At 43.0% G+C, this 13,584-nt stretch overlaps 1 protein-coding gene across 8 annotated transcripts in view; it reads right to left on the reverse strand.

The window, feature by feature from the left end:
- Window positions 1-13,584, reverse strand: part of NFX1 (nuclear transcription factor, X-box binding 1) — an 80,546-nt gene that overhangs the window by 18,130 nt on the left and 48,832 nt on the right. For 7 of the 8 annotated variants that reach the window (XM_054502844.2, XM_063650230.1, XM_063650229.1 and 4 more), the window contains exons 13-17: window positions 10,073-10,181; window positions 8,743-8,862; window positions 5,824-5,903; window positions 1,131-1,361; window positions 215-288 (exon numbers count right to left, since the gene is read on the reverse strand). In XM_054502844.2, coding sequence (XP_054358819.1) covers window positions 215-288; window positions 1,131-1,361; window positions 5,824-5,903; window positions 8,743-8,862; window positions 10,073-10,181 — 614 coding nt within the window. Of the gene's footprint in view, window positions 1-214; window positions 289-1,130; window positions 1,362-4,218; window positions 5,272-5,823; window positions 5,904-8,742; window positions 8,863-10,072; window positions 10,182-13,584 lie in introns of those variants that run through there. The other variant, XM_054502848.2, reaches the window with a different exon arrangement.

Here is a 13,584-nt window from a genome sequence, read left to right on the forward strand (position 1 = left end):
AACCTTTCCAGCTTTTAGAAACGTTGCAAGGATACTATGATAAACACATGTATCTGTGCAGTGGTGTTTACAACTAACTGATCACAACCAGTAACAGACTTCTTTGTTTCTTCTCCACTCCCACTGCTTCACTTGACTAGCTTTAAAAACAAAACAACACACATGTATCTGTTTCACCTAGGTCATCAGTTGTTAACATTTAAGTAACACTAACCTTTGATAAGTACTAGATGCTTCAGAGCAAATCACCATCTCTTTTCTTCGTCCACATTCACACTGTAGCTCTACCTGAAGTCAGATGAACATGGAACGACTTTTAGCACACTGGAACCATGTGAATAAAGCAGTTTTCACTCTTAAATCCTCTCTTAAACCATAGCAGAGACTAGAGAGTCAGTGGGTGGCCACTCTCCAAGCTGGAAGAAGCTAACCACACATGCAAACTGACACAGTTGTTGACATGCTAGGAAAGAATTGCCCCGTCCACAACGCCCCCTTTTGGAAACCAACTCTGTTCTTAATCCTGGCTGAAGGGGCAGGCCTAGGATGAAGTTTTTACCATCAGAGACAGACACTTGCCCTAGGCCCAACTGTGGCCTAGCCAACTCCACATCCTCAAGGTGGCCACACTTGATCCTTTAGACCAGGCTAAACCTCCCATTTACCTGCTCTCATAGCACCCTCCACAAGGCTTAAACTACTCCCTCATGACACCACAGCCATAATTAGTTATCTAAGTAATAATCAAGTATCTGTCCTATCAGATTGTGAGGAACCATGTGTCTCTTGTTCACTAATTTATCCCTAGCACCTCATACTATGTCTTGCACAAAAGACATTTATACATTTATTAAATAAATGGAGTAAACAATCAGTGACTATTGAGAATCTGATCCAAGGGAGACACAGACTGGTCCGGTGGCAGTGGGTACCTGCTGAATCAAAAGGCCATACCAAGTTGGGCAGGCAGAAACCTGTATGACTTACTCTACCTTTCTCTAACTTGAGGTTATTTGCAACCAATGACCCTTGATTAAGATGCATGCCCAGGGGTCACTGTAGACAGTTCTGGACTCACTAGTAGCCTCAGAACTACAGTCAAGGCTGCATCTGTGGCCAGAAATACCCACCTTGGCTTTACAAGCAGTCACAGGGCAGGGTGAGCTGGTATGGCAGGGTGCCATACACGGGTGACCACAGTCAGCTCTGGGGGTGGTGCAGGGCTGCTTGCAGGCCTCATCCACAAGACACTCCCCTTTGTGACAGAGTCTCTGACATTTGTGCATCCCACATGGTAGCGTGGCACTGCAGGGTAATCCGCAAGAGATATCAACCAGGTGACAGGGGATGTTGCTCCGAAACTAGGAGAGACAGAAGTAGCCAGATTCTCATCTCCATGTGGGATTTGGGGTGAGTTTTAACTTTCTCTTTAAACATTTCTGAGCTTATAGCAGGGTTTTTTTGTTTTTGTTTTTCGGATACAGGGTTTCACTCTGTCGCCCAGGCTGGAGTGCAATGGTGTGATTATGACTTTCTTGGGGCTCAGGTGATCCTCCCACCTCAGTCTCCCAAGTAGCTGGGATTGCAGGTGCATGCCACCACACCCAGCTAATTTTTGTATTTTTTTTTAAGAGATGGGGTTTCACCATGTTGCCCAGGCTGGTCTCCAACTCCTGAGTGGAAGCAATCCACCCGCCTAGGCCTCCCAAAGTGCTGAAATTACAGGTGTGAACCACTGCATCTGGCAATAACAGTTTGTATTTATTTATTTATTTATTTTGAGTCGAAGTCTCACTCTGTTGCCCAGGCTGGAGTACAGTGGTGCCGATCTCGGGGCTCACTGCAACCTCCACCTCCAGGGTTCAAGTGATTCTCCAGCCTCAGCCTCCCGAGTAGCTGGGGTTACAGGTGTGTACCACCATGACCAGCTAATTTTTGTATTTTTAGTAGAGACCGGGTTTCGCCATGTTGGCCAGATGGCTGGTCTTGAACTCCTGACTTCAACCGATCCACTTGCCTTGGCCTCCCAAAGTGCTGGGATTACAGGCGTGAACCACCACACTCAGCTCAGTTTTTAAAGTAAGGATTATTATTATTTTAATTTTTAGAGACAGGGTCTCACTATGTTGCCTAAGCTGGACTTGAACTTCTGGGCTCAAGTAAGCCTCTTGCCTTAGTCTTCTGATTAGCTGGGACTATAGGTACATGCCACCGCATCCAGCTTAAAAGCTGTATTTTTAAAAAAGCTCTATTTATCTGAAAAAAAATCAGTTTGATTTTCAAAGTCTGAAAGGTTAGTTTGAGATGAAGAAAACAAACCTTAACTTTAATAATCCCTGTTATGACTCAAAAGGATTTGTAGCAGAAGCCAAAAATGTGATCTGGGACATAAACTTTCCAAAGTGACAACAAACAAATGTAACTAGATAACTAGGGAGTGCTTGAAAATGCTATGACTAACTGGGAGGGGCAGATGATCTTTTCCCTCCTTTCTGAACTGCTAAAGCAGAGTCAATAGACTAATTCTTATAGATGTGGGGTGGAGGGCAACCTTAGCTCAGGGTTCTGAGACTGATGGCAGGGCCATTTTTTCGTTTTATTTTGCTTTTTTTTTTTTTTGAGATAGAGTCTTGCTCTGTCGCCCAGGCTGGAGTGTGGTGGCGCCATCTCAGCTCACTGCAACCTCCACCTCCTGGGTTCAAGCGATTCTCCCGCCTCAGCCTCCCAAGTAGCTGGGACTACAGGTGTGTGCCACCATGCCCAGCTAATTTTTGTATTTTTAGTAGAGACAGGGTTTCACTATGTTGGCCAGGCTGGTCTTGAACTGCTGACCTCAGGTGATCCACTTGCCTCAGCCTATCAAAGTGTTGGGATTACAGGCGTGAGCCACCACGCCTGGCCTGTTTTGCTTTTTTTGAGACAGAATCTTGCTCTGTTGCCTAGGCTGGAGGGCAGTGGCACGATCATGGCTCACTGCAGCCTTGAACTCCTGAGTTCAAGTGATCCTCCTGCCTTAGCCTTCCAAGTAGCTGGGAGTACAGGCACGCCACTAAACCCAGCTAATTTTTGTATTATTTGTAGAGTCAGGATCCCACTAGGGTGCCCAGGCTAGAAGGCTGTTTTCTGTAATTAAATACTTAACTCTCTTCATGTCTCCCAACTCATGGTCTCCACAGCTTCAGGCAGTCCTGTCGTTTAAAAAATTAAGAGACAACAGGGCATGGAACCCCCAATTCATTTTTTTTTTTCTTGAAAAATGGCCTGTTTCCAGGCTTCCTCACCATAAGAAAAAGCTGCTGAAATTTTACTCTTGTAGGACCAAAGGCTAGTCTTATATACTCACTCAAATTATTTCATGAACCCTTGAAATGAGGGATATACTTCTACTGCAGTGACACACAACTTCTCCCCTTGAAGAGACCTCCAACATCTAGGACATACATATTTCCCATCGCACTGGAATCCATATTTTAGTAGAATGTAGTTCTCATCATTAAACACTTACCCATTCTACTACCAGGGCAATGGGGATAATTTTTGCCCATGCTCTACCCTGTCATCCTCTCCACATTACTTTCTTCTCACTATCTTTTAGGATGTTAATTCTTCCAGAACACCTGGAGAGCCCTTCCACCCTCCTTAGCCCTCTGTATTTCCCGCATTATTACTATTGTCTGTTTCATGCCTGCCTCCTGACCCAAAGTGAAGGCTTCATAAGGGCAAGGGTTAGTCTCGTTCACTTCCAAATCACCCAAACCTAGCCTGTTACCTAGCACATAGTAGGTACTCATACTCGTTATCTGTTGAATGAAGTCTTAATAAGCCATCAATACAAAGATAACACATTGATGTTTTAGAATGGATAAACTGGAAAAGGTGAGACATACAGAAAAGAGTAAATACCAAGGACTTGAGAACCACCCACAGGAAATCAGTGGAGGAATATACGTCCATGAAGATAAAAGAATATGGCATGTTGTTATAGATGTCAAGAGAGTTTCATGAAATGTTGGCCAATACGTCATGATGCAAAAAAAGCAGGTTAGAAAACAGTAAATTTTTTTTTTTTTTGGTATAGGACAGTTGGAATGTAGCAAACAGTATCATCTTAACCAGAGCAAGGAAAAATGTGTACATGTCTGGTGGTTTATATGCCAGAATGGTAGAGTATTTCTTTCTCAGTAGCAGAATTAAATCTTCTCAACTGTACAATAAATATGCATTACTTATTGGACTTCACTTTATTGCATTTCATAGATATCACATTTTTTACAAATTGAAACTTTGTGGCAACCCTGTGTCCAGCAAGTCTATCTGTTCCACTTTTCCAACAGCACACGCTCATTTCGTGTCTGCATCACATTTTGGTAATTCTCGCAACATCTCAGACTTTTTCATTATTATATCTGTTATGGTGACCTGCAATCAGTGATTTTTTTTTCTTTTTTCTTATTTCAATAGTTCTGGGGGAACAGGTGGTATTTGGTTACATGGATAAGTTCCTTAGTAGTGATTTTTGAGATTCTGGTGCACCCATCACCCGAGGAGTGTACATTGTACCCAATGTGTAGTTTTTAAAATTTATTTTTTTTTTCAAGACGGAGTCTTGCTCTGTTGCCCAGGCTGGAGTGCAGTGGTGCAATCTTGGCTCACTGCAACGTCCGCCTCCCGAGTTCAAGCAATTCTCCTGCCTCAGCCTCCCAAGTAGCTGGGATTACAGGGATGCGCCACCAGGCCCGGCTAATTATTTTAGTAGAGATGGGGTCTCACCATGTTGGCCAGGTTGGTCTCGAACTCCTGACCTCGTAATCTGCCTGCCTCGGCCTCCCAAAGTGCTGGGATTATAGGCGTGAGCCACCGTGCTCACCCCAGTGTGTAGTTTTTTATCCCTCACCCGCCTCCCATCCTTTCCCCAGAGTCCCCAAAGTCCATTGTATCATTCTCATGCCTTTGCGTCCTCATAGCTTAGCTCCCATTTATAATTGAGAACATACGATGTTTGGTTTTCCATTCCTGAGTTACTTCACTTAGAATAATGGTCTCCAAATCCATCCAGGTTGCTGTGAATGCCATTATTTCGTTCCTGGCTGAGTAGTATTCCATGGTACGTATAGATACACCACAATTTCTTTATCCACTTGACTGATGGGCAGTTGGGCTGGTTCCACATTTTTGCAATTGTGAATTGTGCTGCTATAAACATGCGTGTGCAGGTATCTTTTTCATATAATGACTTCTTTTCTTCTGGGTAGACGCCCAGTAGTGGGACTGCTGGATCAAACGGTAAATCTACTTTTAGTTCTTTAAGGAATCTCCACAGTTTTCCACAGTGGTTGTACTAGTTTACATTCCCACCGGTGAGCAGTGTAAGTGTTCCCTTTTCACCACATCCACGCCAACATCTATTATTTTTTGATTATTGCCATTCTTGCAGAAATAAGGAGGTTATTAAAAAAAAATTTGGTATTTTAAAGTAAAATGATTGGAACAGACAACAGATCATTGGTTTTCAGGGGTTGGAAGTAGGGGACATTGAGTATACAGGGGCATGAAGGATGTTTGGGGGTGACTGAACTGTTCTACATCTTGATTGTGGTAGTGGTTTGATGGTATGTATGCTTTTGTTAAAACTCATGGATCTGTACAATAAAAAGGGTAAATTCTGTTGTATGCAAATTATATCTTAAGAAAAAATTTTTCAGCAATGGAAAGCTTCTACTTCTGAGTGTATTTACTTTGACAAACAATGAGACTAACAATTCTTAAGTAATAAAATCATGAACCTCTGCCTGGAACAATGAGCACTTGAGAGAGAAAACTTACCTCATGCTTGCCCATGCACCACTTCTGAGTTAGGAAAGTGCAAGGGGGACACTTCTCCTCACTATGACAAGAATGATATACTGCAGAAAGAGAAAGGTAACTTTAGGAATACTTTCTAAATAAAGCCATGTAAACCATTATACATCATATAAGTGGCATACGGCATGAAACTTTTAAATTCAGAAACTGGGAGTACTTTTGAAAAATGGTCACAGGAAAGTAAAAAGAACCTTGCTTTATGTTAAAGTGTTGAAGGCCAAGCATGAGTGAGAAAAAGAAACCCAACCAAGGCGGAAGAGACATGCCAAAACAGAAGCAGAGGAGGCAGCTTTCCCATTTCATCTCTTGCAGCACAGCCATATGGTCCATTCAATTCTACTACGTCATTCTTTTGGCCCTACTTTAACAGCAACTGCTCACTTCTGCTCAGATATCTTTGCTATTAATTCCATCTAAAATGCTTCTGCTGACTCCTTCCAATTTCATTACTGCCTATAAGGGGAGGTTCATCAAAACTCACCTCCTACAATGAATCTTTCCTTGGCTGACCACACTCTAGCCTGAGCTCCCTCACACTTCCTGGTATCTCAGTTCCTATGCAGATGGGTTGCTGCCACATTATTTAGCCCATCTTCATGTGAAGGATGGTTGTATCATGTGTATTAAACTACTGTCCTCCTCCTCTCAGGGAGAACATAAGAACCTCAAGGTCACAGGGTATTTTTCTCTTCCTCTGAAGTTCCCTCTGTGTCTGACACCATGTTAGAAATACAATAAACACGTAAGAAAATGGAAATGAATGGGGAACAAAATAGGCTAAAACAACACAATTCACAAATGGTGAAGTTCTTACTATGGACCTTGCCCAGCAGCATTTGGACTTCACCCGCAGGTAAATGTAAAGGAGGGAATGGGTGGGGACTGGCCTGGGCATGTACTTCATGCTGGTATGAATGCCACAGGAGGGGCTTGCAAACTACACCGGGAGGGCTATCCTAAGATCCCCAAGGAAGGAGGGAACATTCCACTTAATGAAGAATTTGTTAAGTTCTGTTTTACTCCATTAACTTAAAAAATTAAGAGCTAGTTTTCTAGTTTTAAATCTGAATCATATTGCCAGACTAACTGTGGGTATCAAATCTGGTCCCCTGAATTACTTCAGGTTTGCCTCTGGTGTTTGGTAAAATGAAATGATGGGCCCGGTATGGTGCTAGAGAAAAGCCAGCAACTAGACTTGACAGATACGGAAATTGAGTGATGTCAAATGGTTGTCGGCCTGGTATCTGAGCAGTTTATCAGAGAAAAACTGGAAACACTAAAATGTCCAGCAACACAAGACTGACTGAATAAGTCATAGCCCATCCATGTAACAGGACACTCAATTGAAATTAAAAATTTATATTGTAAAAAAATACTGACAAGGGGACAGATCAAAAATATAATAATAAGAGTGGAAAAAAAGCTAGTTAAAAGCATTAAGTTCAGTAGGATCCTACTTTTACGTTGGGGGAAAAATGCAAACATATATATTTGCACATGGCAAAGACCCTGAGAAATATATATAAGGTATAATTCTTAGGAGGTGACATATAATAGATTATTTAATTTCAAACTTTTGACTTTATTTTATTATTATTATTTTTTTTGAGACAGAGTCTCACTCTGTCACCCAGGCTGGAGTGCAATGGCGCAATCTTGGCTCACTGCAACCTCTGCCTCCCGGGTTCAAGTGATTCTCTTGCCTCAGCCTCCCAAGTAGCTGGGATTACAGGCGTCCACCACCACACCAGGCTAAGTTTTGTATTTTAGTAGAGACAGGGTTTTTACTATGTTGGCCAGACTGGTCTCAACCTCCTGACCTCAGGTGATCCACCTGCCTCAGCTTCCCAAAGTGCTGGGATTACAGGCATAAGTCACTGCACCTGGCCTTTTTTTTTCTTTTTTTGAGATGGAGTCTCACTCTGTTGCCCAGGCTGAAGTGCAGTGGCACAATCTTGGCTCACTGCAACCTCTGCCTCCCGGATTCAAGCAATTCTCCTGCCTCAGCCTCCTGAGTAGCTGAGATTACAGGTGCCCGCCACAGTGCCTGGCTAACTTTTGTATTTTTAGTAGAGACAGGGTTTCACCATGTTGGCCAGAGTGGTCTCGAACTCCTGACCTCAAGTGACCCGCCCACCTCGGCCTCCCAAAGTGCTAGGATTACAGGCATGAGCCACTGTGCCTGGCCTCTATTTTCTTTTTTGAGACAGAGTCTTAGTCTGTCGCCAGGCTGGAGTGCAGTGGTGCAATCTCAGCTTACTGCAAACTCTGCCTCCCGGGTTCAAGCGATTCTCCTGCCTCAGCCTCCCAAGTAGCTGGGACTACAGGCGTGCACCACCATGCCCAGCTAATTTTTGTATTTTTAGTAGAGACGGGGTTTCACCATGTTGGACAGGATGGTCTCAATCTTTTGACCTCATGATCTGCCCCTCCTTGGTCTCCCAAAGTGCTGGGATTACAGGCATGAGCCACTGCGCCTGGCCCTGGCCTCTATTTTCTTAATTTTAATACGATAAATATATATTGCTTCTATAACAACAAAAAAGTCACTCTTAATTTTGTAAAAAGATGCTAAATTTCAAAACATGCACCAAAGTGGAGACCACAAAGAAAGAAAAGTTCTTGAGAGAGAAGATCAGCTGGGGTGTCTTCCAACGTTGTTTAGGTGTGTTTGACATCCCTAGAGTAAACCAATGGAGGGCACTGTGATTCCAAGCTGTGGCCCAGATCACAGACCCACTTTCACAGAGGGAGCCCCTGAGCCAGGAGCAAGGGGCAGCCATCACAGCATGACTGTAGAGCAGTGAAGACAGTTACACAGCAGGATCCTAAATGACATGGTGTGAGCAGGCTGAAGTGTGAAGACAAGTTGGTACTCACCTGGATGGTCACATTCATGGACTCTAGCGCAGGTTTGGGTACATTCAGGGGGCCTAGTACCACAGGGAACTGGAGGGTAAATCACTGATGCACCACAATGGCAGGTTAATTCATCAAAACCTGGTGGAGCAGCAGGTAAAACAAAAGAACCCTTTCTGAGTTTGGGATGTGCACGTACATATTTACACACACAAACACACACATTTTTGCTTGTATTTTTACAGGAGAATTTTTGGGGGTGCCACTTTTTTCAAAAGAGGTTTTTATTTTATTAAACTTTTATTTTATTAAAGCTAAGCTGGTGAAAAAGGCATGCACAGATATGAAGTTTCATTTATTACTATGACCCTGACAACTTCCCAATACTTTTCCCAACATATTTCTAGACTGGAGATTATATTAATGACTGAGTTTTTAATATTATAATAGGAAATTTATCAACATTTCAAGGATCACATAACTCAGTGAAGAATTATTTTCCAAATGATCAACGCAGGCTGTTATAATCATGCACGGGTGAAAAGATCCGTTCAAAGCACAAGAAAGTCCAATAAATTTTTGTGACAGAGAACAAAAACACTGAGTCAAGTCCTTTCTAAAATGAGGTTGAATTTTGGTGTAATCTCAAAGAATATCAATAATTATTTGAAAACATCTTTAAAATACTCTTCCCTTCTCCTGTGTAAGGCTATCTATGTAAGGCTGGATTTTTTTCATATGCCTCAACTATATCACGACAGATTGGATGCAGAAGTAGATATAAGAATCCAGCTATCTTCTATTAAACCAAGTATCCACTATTCTATTTTTTTGAAAAGTTATTTAAAAAAATTTTTGTGATTACATGCAATGAGTATATTATTATTCTTAAATATACTAATCAATTATTTTTTAAATTTCTCAGTTTTAATTTCTAATATGGTAGATAAAGATAAACAAACTCACATAAAAATAACTCTTTAGGATACTTTTTAGTAATGTAAATGAGCCCTACAACCAAAAAGTTTGCAAACTGCTGCTAATAATATAGAGAAAGAAGATTGTTGAGGACAGAACCTAGGTTAATAACACATATGAGGCAGGTAGCAGAGAAGGAATCTATTAACGAACTAGGCCCCATCTCAGGATCACTGCTCATATCCCAAGTTTTGCACATTCAGGGACTACAACACAGCATTAGAAGTAACTTTAAAAAAAGTCTCAACATATTGGAAATACAAAGGCTTAGTTCAAGAATCCATACAATTCTAAGTAAATCAATCTCTCAAAGTATATTATGTCTGAATTTCTAAAAAACTCTTCTAATAAACTAAACAGTAAAGACACTCACTGGCTTGCCAGCATGTCTGGCAGTTTCCACGATGACAAGGTTCTTCACACCTATGAAGGCCACAACGGAGTTTCCTCCCACAAATCAAAGGACACTTGTGCTCCTTATCCTGGGAAAAGAGATTTATATTTGTTCATAAAATGGTCTTCATTTTATATTTTCCATAAATAACAACAAGATTAATAAAAACAAAGCTCTACACATTTATGGATAAAATGATGTCTGGAAATACCTTCAAAATAGCCACAGAAGGGAGAGTAGGTGGGGATGAAGATAAAACAAAATTCGTCATGAGGTGATCAATACTGAAACTGGATGTTGTGTATATGGGACTCTCTATACTAGTCTCTTTGCTTCTGCATATATTTGATATGTATACCTATATATATTTTTTAAGATGGAGTCTCGCTCTGTCACCCAGGCTGGAGTGCAGTGGCGCAATCTTGGCTCACTGCAAGCTCCGCCTCCCAGGTTCACACCATTCTCCTGCCTCAGCCTCCTGAGTAGCTGGGACTACAGGCGCCCACCACCATGCCTGGCTAATTTTTTTATATTTTTAGTAGAGACGAGGTTTCACCATGTTAGCCAGGATGGTCTCAATCTCCTGACCTCATGATCCGCCCGCCTTGGCCTCCCAAAGTGCTGGGGTTACAGGCGTGAGCCAGTTTGAAATTTAAAAAAAATATATTTTATTTTTACATCGTGTGTGTGTGTGAGAGAGAGAGAGAGAGAGAGACAGGGTCTCACTCTGTTGCCCAGGCTGGAGTGTGGTGGTGCGATCTCAGCTCACTGCAACCTCCACCTCCTGGGTTCAAGCAATTCTCCTACCTCAGCCTCCTGAGTAGCTGGGATTACAGGTGCCCACAACAATGTCCAGGTAAGTTTTGTATTTCTAGCAGAGACAGGGTTTCACCATGTTGGCCAGGCTGGTCTGGAACTCCTGACCTCAAGTGATCTGCCCGCCTTGGCCTCCCAAAGTGCTGGGATTACAGGCATGAGCCACCGCGTCCAGCCTTATTTTTACATTTAAATCTATTTATTTATTTAGAGACCAGGTTATGAAACTGGCTAATTTTTGTATTTTTGGTAGAGATGGGGTTTTACCATGTTGCCAAGGCTGGCCTTGAATTCCTTGGATCAAGCAAGATCCACCCACCTCGGCCTCCAAAAGTGGAATTACAGGTGTGAGCCACAATGCCTGGCTGCAAATTTTTTTAAAATAAGAGGAAGTCTTTAAGCCTTCCAACACTAGTTTATAATACTTGCACAATTCATCACTCTTCACTTAAATATATAAATTTAAAAAATAATTAGGTATGTTATATGCATACATACACACGTACTACCTTGCTATTGGTACTGTGTTATCTTGTTTATGTATATATACACTGATACAGTTTGGCTATGTCTCCACCCAAATCTTATCTTGAATTCCCACATGTTGTAGGAAGGACCTGGTGGAAGTTAACTAAATCATGGTGGGGGAGGTCTTTCCTGTACTGTTCTCATTATAGTGAATAAGTCTCATGAGATCTAATGGCTTTATAAGGCCAAGTTTCCCTGCACAAGCTCTCTCTCTCTGCCTGCTGCCATCCATGTTAAGACGTGACTTGCTCCTCCTTCCCTCCCACCATGATTGTGAGGTCTCCCCAGACACTTGGAACTGTAAGTCCATTAAAACTCTTTCTTTTGTAACTTGCCCAGTCTCGGATATGTCTTTATCAGCAGTGTGAAAACAGACTAATACAGTAAACTGGTACCAGTAGAGTGGGGGCACTGCTGAAAAGATACCCGAAAATGTGGAAGTGACTTTGGAACTGGGTAACAGGCAGATGTTGGAACAGTCTGGAGGGCTCAGAAGAAGACAGGAGAATGTGGGAAAGTTTGGAACTTCCTAGAGACTTGCTGAATGGCTTTGCCCAAAATGCTGATAATGATATGGACAATAATGTCCAGGCTGAGGCGGTCTCAGATGGAGATGAGGAACTTGTTGGGAACTGGAGCAAAGGTGACTCTTGTTTATCAAAGAGAGTGGCAACATTTTGCCCCTGCCCTAGAGATCTGTGGAACTTTGAACTTGAGAAGATGATTAAGGGTATCTGGTGGAAGAAATTTCTAAGTAGCAAAGCATTCAAGAGGTGACTTGGGTGCTGTTAAAGGCACTCAGTTTTAAAAGGGAAACAGAGCATAAAAGTTTGGAAAATTTGCAGCCTGACAATGTGACAGAAAAGAAAATCCTATTTTCTGAGAAGAAAATTAAGCTGGCTGCAGAAATTTGCGTAAGTAACAAGGAGCCAAATGTAAAACCCCAAGACAATGGGGAAAATGTCTCCAGAGCACATCAGAGGTCTTCATGGCAGCCCCTTCCATGACAGGCCTGGAAGCTCAGGAGGAAAAAATGGTTTTGTGGGCTGGCAACCAGGGTCCCCCTGCTGTATGCGGCCTCGGGACTTGGTGCCCTGCATCCCAGACACTCCAGCTGCAGCTGAAAGGGGCCAACACAGAGCTTGGGCCATGGCTTCAGAGTGCAGGCACCAAGCCTTGGCAGCTTCCATGTGGTGCTGAGCCTGCGGGTGCACAGAAATCAATAACTGAGGTTGGAAACCTCTGCCTAGGTTTCGGAAGATGTATGGAAACGCCTGGATGTCCAGGCAGAAGTTTGCTGCGGGGTGGGGCTCTCGTGGAGAACCTCTGCTAGGGCATTACAGAAGGGAAATGTGGGGTTGCAGCCCCCACACGGAGTCCCTACTGGGGCACCACCTAGTGGAGCTGTGAGAAGAGGGCCACTGTCCTCCAGACCCGAGAATGGGAGATCGACTGACAGCTTGCACTGTGTGCCTGGAAAAGCCACAGACACTCAATGACAGCCTGTGAAAGCAGCTGGGAGGGGGGCTGTACACTGCAAAGCCACATGGGTGGAGCTGTCCAAGACCATGGGAACCCACTTCTTGCATCAGCGTGACCTAGATGTGAGACATGGAGTCAAAGGAGAGCATTTTGTAGCTTTAAGATTCGACTGCCCCACTGAATTTCGGACTTGCATGGGGCCTGTAATCCCTTTGTTTTGGCCAATTTCTCCCATTTGGAATGGCTGTATATACCCAATGCCTGTACCCCCATTGGACCTAGGAAGTAACTAATTTGCTTTTGAATTTACAGGCTCATAGGCAAAGCGACTTGCCTTGTCTTGGATGAGACTTTGGACTGTAGACTTTTGAGTTAATGCTGAAATGAGTTAAGACTTTGGGGGACTGTTGGAAAGGCATGATTGGTTTTGAAATGTGAGGACATGAAATTTGGGAGGGGCCAGGGGCGGAATGATATAGTTTGGCTGTGTCCCCATCCAAATCTCATCTTGACGTCCCACATGTTGTGGGAGGGACCTGGTGGGAGGTAATTGAATCGTGGGGGCAGGTCTTTCTTGTGCTGTTCTCGTGATAGTGAATAAGTCTCATGAGATCTGATGGCTTTCTAAGGCCGTTTCCTGGACAAACTCTCTCTGCCTGCTGCTA

The sequence above is a fragment of the Pongo pygmaeus genome, chromosome 13 (assembly GCF_028885625.2).
Source record: "Pongo pygmaeus isolate AG05252 chromosome 13, NHGRI_mPonPyg2-v2.0_pri, whole genome shotgun sequence".
NCBI lineage: Eukaryota > Metazoa > Chordata > Mammalia > Primates > Hominidae > Pongo > Pongo pygmaeus.